General features: G+C 54.4%; 2 protein-coding genes across 2 annotated transcripts in view; one reads left to right on the top strand and one right to left on the bottom strand.

Moving 5' to 3' along the window:
• The window catches only part of Gys1 (glycogen synthase 1), a 17,851-nt gene extending 12,365 nt beyond the window's left edge, over positions 1-5,486 (bottom strand). Inside the window, exons 1-5 of the mRNA XM_004646466.2 lie at positions 5,132-5,486; positions 3,600-3,781; positions 1,709-1,900; positions 602-787; positions 273-417 (exon numbers count right to left, since the gene is read on the bottom strand). Coding sequence (XP_004646523.1) covers positions 273-417; positions 602-787; positions 1,709-1,900; positions 3,600-3,781; positions 5,132-5,249 — 823 coding nt within the window. The 5' untranslated portion in view covers positions 5,250-5,486. The remainder of the gene's footprint in view (positions 1-272; positions 418-601; positions 788-1,708; positions 1,901-3,599; positions 3,782-5,131) is intronic.
• A 289-nt stretch (positions 5,487-5,775) lies between these two features.
• The window catches only part of Ruvbl2 (RuvB like AAA ATPase 2), a 17,753-nt gene continuing 16,865 nt past the window's right edge, over positions 5,776-6,663 (top strand). Inside the window, exon 1 of the mRNA XM_004646465.2 lies at positions 5,776-6,049. Coding sequence (XP_004646522.1) covers positions 6,038-6,049 — 12 coding nt within the window. The 5' untranslated portion in view covers positions 5,776-6,037. The remainder of the gene's footprint in view (positions 6,050-6,663) is intronic.

The following is a 6,663-nucleotide window of genomic DNA, read 5'->3' as shown; positions in this document are numbered from 1 at the left end:
TTCTTTTTTTAAATATTTATTTATCTATTTTAGTGTGTGTGTGGCCAGCTCAGCCCACCAGGGGGCGGGGCTGGCTGGCATGTGGTGCTGGGGATTGAACCGCGGTCCCTGTGCTTTGTTTAACTTAGCTTGTTCTAAGTAGGTGCTTTTAGACCACTGAGCCATCTCACCAGCCCCACCTTTGTTCTTTATATTTAAAAAAATGGGTAACAACCCTGGCATCGGCAGTTTCCCACCTCATTTGGTCTGGGGACCCTGGCCCCAACCCCTACCTGGCTTCCTCTTGAGTAGGTGCTGAGCCTCAATGGCAGTTATCTGGGACACAGTGGTGAAGACATGAGCACAGTGGGCTGCTGCCCGCTCCATGCAGTAGCGGTGATAGATTTGTCTCTCCCCGGCTTCCTTGTCTACATTGAACTGGAGTAGGTGGAAAGAGGAAGGACGATTGGGTCAGGACTAGGGAGAAGACTAAAGGTGTAGCCTCCAGGGTCCTGGGAGAGTTTGGGGTTGGAGCTGGACTCTTGGGTCTCAGGGAGGTGGGGTCTGGGAGTTTGATCTCCTTGGGTTTCCAGCCCCCAGCATCCACCATAGCCCAGCTCACGTTCTCCAGGTTGTTGTAGAAGTCCACAGCTCCGGCACACAGGTAACGTCCCAGCAGAGTGGCATGGGTGGTGAAGATGGTGGCCACGGGCAGCCGCCGGGCGCGGCACAGGCAGAGCCCGACACCTGCCAACCACTCATGGAAGTGGGCAACCACATGTGGCTTCTCCTCACTTTGGGCCAGGAACTGTGGGGCAACAGCAACAGGGCCACTGTGTCTCCCCATGTAGCATGAGTCAGCAGTCCCCAAAGTAGACAAAGAAGCAGGGGAGAGGTAACTCCATTGCTACCAACGCTCAGAGTGGGCAGCTATCCCGTTAGGGAGAGCCTAAGCACCGTGCAGCAGTTAGACAAGCTGCCTTTACCCCTATAGGCTGGATTTGTTTGTTTGTATCAACCTGCTAAGTCCTGGCAAGGATGAACTGGGAAAACTGAGGATTTTGTTTCCCTAAATCACGGATGCAATTCCTGAAAACTCCTTATTTACTGGCAAAGGAACTACAATTCTCAGAATGCTTTTAAGCAAAATGTTCTAAAGTGTCTCAGGGCCTGACAAATTAAGTTTCTTGCACCTTTTAGAAACTCAAGGTTTATACAATGACAGATTTTTTTTTTTTTTTTTTTGGCAGAACCGGGGATTGAACTCAAGCCCTTGTGCTTGCCAGGAAAGCGCTTAATCCACTGAGCCATCTCCCCGCCCCCATCTTGCACCTTTTAAATCCTAAAAAGTGATTATTAGAATCACAATTCCTGGTTCTCTGAGGTTTTAAGTCCTCAAATATTCAGGTCTATATGTGAGAGTTTTGGTCCAGCCACTATTGGACTGGAGAACTACAAGCCCCAGAATTCTTTGGGCCTGGGTAGACCACCTTGCCTTAGGGTGACCCACGCAGAATCTCTAAATTGGAAGTCAGTAAATGAAGAACAGTTTAGATTTCTTAGAAAATGGGATCTTCACGTCCCCAAAGGTCAAGAGTTCATAATTGGTTCAAAGAATTTACAACTCCCAGAATGCACCAGGAGGAGCCCATCCTCTGGCCCTCGGGATGGTCACTGCAGTTTCAGGCTAAGTGGAGAAAGAGCGAGCCGGGTGTGCGGAGGGGCCTACCTCACCGAGGAACCAGGTGGTGAGGAAGCCAAAGAGGACAGCGTCATTGGCTTCTCGGTCGTACCAGGGCACTCCGATGTTGCAGGTGTCCCAGAGCTCTCCTTTCCAGCGTTCCAGGGCCCAGGCAGAGGCCCCCACATCCAGTAGCACCACCAGGGGGCCCCCCTCAATCAGCCAGCGCCCGAAATACACCTGGGGGAGGGCAGAAGAGAGCTCAGGGCTTTTGTGCTTATTATTATTATTATTATTAATTTTATTTTTTTGTGGTATCGGGGATTGAACTCAGGACCTCGTGCTTGCCAGGCAAGTACTTATTCTACTGAGCTATCTCCCTGGCCCCTGCGGTTATTATTTTTTTAAAACTGGGTCTTGGGCTGGCGAGATAGCTCAGTGGTCTAAAATGCTTGCTTAGGCAAGCTTAGGCAAGGCTCAGGGACTGAGGTTCGATCCCTGGCACCACATGCTGCACCAGCCCCACCCTAGGGCAGGCTGAGTTGGCCACCAAAAAAAAAAAAAGAAAAATTAGTAAAACTGGGTCTTGCCATGTATGTACTCCAGGCTGTCCTTAAACTCACAGACCCTCCTGCCTCAGGAGGGATTATAGGTGTATGGCACTATGCCCAGTCATCATGGTGCTTTCTCTCATTATTTCTTTTTTCTATGCTGCTACTTTTTTTTTTTTTTTTTTTCTTACTGGAAGCCATCTGTCTTCTTCCCCACTGTCTCATTTCTGTCCTCCCCTTATAGTGTGTCTGTCACCTGCCACCTCTTTCTTCTGCTGTGCATAGGCCCATCTCTGCAACCACATTTCTAGCACCACCCAGTCCTCTTTTCTCACCCCAGCTTCAGTTTCTGCACCCACACCAGCGTCTCTGGGGTCGCAGACTCACTTCATCCCCAGCCACTTTACTGTAGGTGCCCATATTCCTCCTGAGACCTTGGCCTTGGTGCGGGCCCCTGCCACAGCCCCGGCTGGAGGACAGCGGCCGTCCTCCCCCACCTGGCTTCTCCAGCCCCAGGCAGGCTCGCTGCCCCTCCCCCTCCCAGCTGTTGTCTGCCCTTTTGCTGGGGGCGCTATTCTTAGGAGCAGCTACCCTAGAGGAGGGACAGGGTCACTTTGAGTTCCCTTAGGGTCACAGTCTGGCCTGACGGACTCTGGACCCCCAAATAGAAGCCGTGGATAAGCAGGGGCACCGCGGCACCTCCGCCCCTCAGCTCCAACTCTCTGTACCTCCCTTCTGCCTGCTGCCGGGTGCCCCCCTCCTGGGAGGCGTAGTTTCTTGTCTTCACCCTGGGGCCTTGGACTCTTCCTCCTCTCTTTAGTCCCTGGGTGTGCTTATCTCAGACTTATTCACTGGGTCAGCCTGTCTGTCCTCCCTGCATTGATACTCATCTTTCTACTCTGGGCCTGACTTATATAGTTCAGGCTGTCCTTGAACTCACTAAGCAGCCCGGGCTACTTAACGAGATCCTCCTGCCTCAGCCTTCTGAGAACTGGGATTATGGGATTACAAGTGTGTACCATCAAAACCAGATTTTTATTTATTTATTTATTTTTTTGAGACAGGGTCTCACTATGTAACCTTGGCTGGCCTCAAACTTGCAGTGATCCTCCTGCCTCAGCCTCTCAGTGTTGGGATCGTAGGTGTCTACCACACCCCTCAGGCTGACTGTCTGCCTAACTTTTTCTGTGGGACTGAGGACCTTAGGTCCTTGGAGCCAGAGCCCCCAGTCTACCTGTCCACTCACCCACAACGGGCTCCCTGCACCTGTCTGAGTGTGTCACTTTTCTCCTCTAGGTCTGCCTGGGAAAATGCCACCACTTCTCAGGCCTCCCTCCTGGGGCCACCTGTCCCCCATACCCCCCAGCATGCTGGTGGCCAAGTCCCACCTTGCAGCCCTTGCTGTTCATGGAGTCCAGCGTCTTCTTCAGGGCCGGGGTTGGAGGCTCGAGCAGCTCCACCTGGGTCCTCACACCCTGCTCCGTGTATGGTCCCACCAGGTAGTAGTTGTCACCCCATTCATCCCCTGTCACCTTCGCCTTGGTCTGCAGCACGGTGTAGATGCCTCCAACTGTGGGCCCAAGTGTGTGAGCACAGGCCCAGCCCCGGTCCACAGGCCTGGGACTGGGTGGGGCAGGGAGAGGGGCTAGGGAGAGGGCTGGGGTGGGGCTGGACCCCCAGATCAGGAGAAGTGGGGACCAGAAGCAGAGGGAGGTGGGGCTGGACCAAAGGAAGAGGGGCTGGGGGCAGACCTCCAGAGGCTAAGCAATTTAGGGGCTGAACCCCCAAGCAAGGCAGATGATGATTACAGGGACCCAGTTCTTGAGCTCTCAGCCTTCAGGAGCTATGTTTAAATGCTCAGGCTCAGTGGCCATTGCAAGGAGAATCCTCCTCCTGAGCATATTCCAGCTTCCCAAATTACCTAAGAGAAGACTGAGTTATCCCAGCCTGCTTCTCAGGGATCCTGCTGACCTGTCTGCCCGGCTTCTCCCTGTGACTGGGGACACAGGTGAACAGAAGCCTGCTCCTCTCACAACCTCACCTTCGACCAGGGGGCCTGGGCCCTGTTCCCTCACCTCCTAAAGCCTGGACCTGGGCAGTTCAGGCTCCAAATCCACAAGCCCTGGCTCATGCTGGTAATCTCTGTCCCTTTCTCCTCCAACACCAGCAAAGCAAACCCCGTACCCACACTGTTTGAGGGGTGAACCGGAAACTGCCTAGCTCCTGGGGATTCCAGCCCCAAGCCCAGGACCCAGAAAGGCCAGCTCCCAGCCACTCCCATCACGGGGCCCAGCCCCTGACCAACTTAGGACTTCCCAGCCTTACCACCGTGGGATACCTATGTCCAAAGTCACAGGCTCAGGCCCTTGGTTCTTTCAAAGCCTAAGCATTCAGCTTCTCAATGCGCTCCCACTCTAGGACTGAAGAATGAGGGTCTCCATCCCCCTACAAGTTTTACTCTCACGCCACGAAGTCCCCAAATGCTTCCTCTTTCTCCCATGCATCCTCTCTCCCAGGGGCTGTGTCCCCAATCCTAAGGGACATCCCAAGACCACCTTACCCAGGACCGCTGGTCCTCATCCCAGTTTCCGCCATGCACAAGTTCTACCCCCATCTCCTTCCTGGTTCAGGACCCAGGTTTCTGGGAAGGCCCCTTCCAAGACCTGGGAAGCTGCTATTTTACGTCTCCGCTAGAACCCAGGGCCTGGAAGCCTCCTTCTGTTTTAACTCAAGTCTCTTAGTCCTTGCCGCTCAGGGCCTAGGAGACAAACCCAGTCCCTCTCAAGGACAGAGGAGTCACAGGCACCTTGCCCAGGGCCCAAGAGTCTTCCATGAAGCTCTGTGTCCCTAGGAGTTGGCCTTCCGGCCCTCCATCCCCGATTGCCCTTCTCGTCAAGGGCCCTGGCGCCTGTGTGCTCACCCTTGTTGGCCACCTCCCAGGCCACCTCGAAGAGCACTGCATTCTCCAGATCGAACTCATCCTCCCACTCCTCCAATCCTGGCAGTGAGGACACAGACAACGTGCGGCTCAGAGGCATGGCTGGCGGGATGGAGGCTCCGAGGACCACAGGTGGGGATCCCGGAGGTATCCGGGGAATGCACCAGGCAGGGCGAGGGGCCGGGTAGCGGCTGTAGAGGGGAAGCTTGCAGCGCGCTCCGCTTCCTATTACGCGACCGCACCCCCACCCAGAGAGCGTTCAGACTTGTACAGAAGTGGCCGCAGCTTTTTACAGACCCTGGAGGCAAACCTGCAGTGAGTCCGGCGGCCGCCAGGAGGCGGTTCCCGCCCCCAGCCAGCCATTGGCCAGCGTCCGGGGGCGGGACTCCCCTATATCCTCATTGGTGGAGAAGATCTAGTTAACTCCACCCCCCACCTCCTTAGCTGTGGAAGAGCTCCAGGGGGCGGGGTTAGTCCCTGTGCGGAAAGGAAGCGATTGGCTTTTGGGTATAGCAATCTGAACGTAGAGGCCCCATGTGGGGAGGAAGAAGAGGGTGGGATAAAAAGGAAAGGGAGCGTGGAGGACGTGTGGTTGCTAAAAGAAGTGTTAGGAGTTTTGCAATCGGTCTCCACCGGGGTGGGGACTGAGTAAGAGGAGGAGGAGCCAGGAGACGTTAGGAAAGGACGCAAGAGTTCCAGACGCCCATCTTTCAAACAGCTGTGACGAATGGGCGGGGTCTAAACGTGCCACCCCGCCTCAACGGGAAATTTACATATTTATGAAGAACCATCGAGACGTTTGGATGACCTGCTAAGCTAGAGGCTCCGAACGCTCCGCTGCTGTCGGGTTTCCGTTTCCGCTAAGACATCCACCGTTTAGTGAGCATCATGGCAACCGTGGTAAGTGTTGGCGCGTGGAAAAGGACTGAATGTGCACTCTCGAGTCTGAGGAGGTGGGGGCTAGAGGCCCGGACCACAGGATCTCAGGGGGAAGACCGGGCCTGCACCCCGGGTCTGAGGGAGGAGGCGGGGCCTGGACCCTGGGTCTGCGGGAGGAGGCGGTTGGGGCCTGGATGTCTAGTGTCTGAGAAAATACAATGAAACAAGGTGGGCTCGTCGATTCTAAGGTTTGATCCCCATCGTGGTGTAAACTCCAGCTGCAACTCTGGGCGCGGTCAGCGGCCCTTCGTGCAGTCTTTTGCCCACGTCTGGTGAGGATTGCAGCATCTTGGGCTCCAGTCTGCTTAGGAACCTGGGCTGTTAGTAGTGCAGATGCACCTGAGTTTCAGGGGACAAGAGCAAGGACGATCCTACTCTGCATGCTTGAGAGCACAAAGCCCCTTGGTGGGCTTTTGTTTTTATTTATTTTCTGTAGCGCCGGAAATCGAACCAAGACCTTGTGCTTGCCAGCGGGCGCTGTACCACGGAATTATATATATCCCTGGTCCCTTGTTTTTTTTTTTTTTTTTTTTTTTTATTTATGTGTTTATTTACTGATTTGGTACCAGGAATTG

The sequence above is a fragment of the Octodon degus genome, unplaced genomic scaffold (genome assembly GCF_000260255.1).
Source record: "Octodon degus isolate 3935 unplaced genomic scaffold, OctDeg1.0 scaffold00268, whole genome shotgun sequence".
Lineage (NCBI taxonomy): Eukaryota > Metazoa > Chordata > Mammalia > Rodentia > Octodontidae > Octodon > Octodon degus.
Note: the sequence above shows the minus strand (reverse complement) of the source record. Positions and strands in the feature narration are given on the sequence as shown.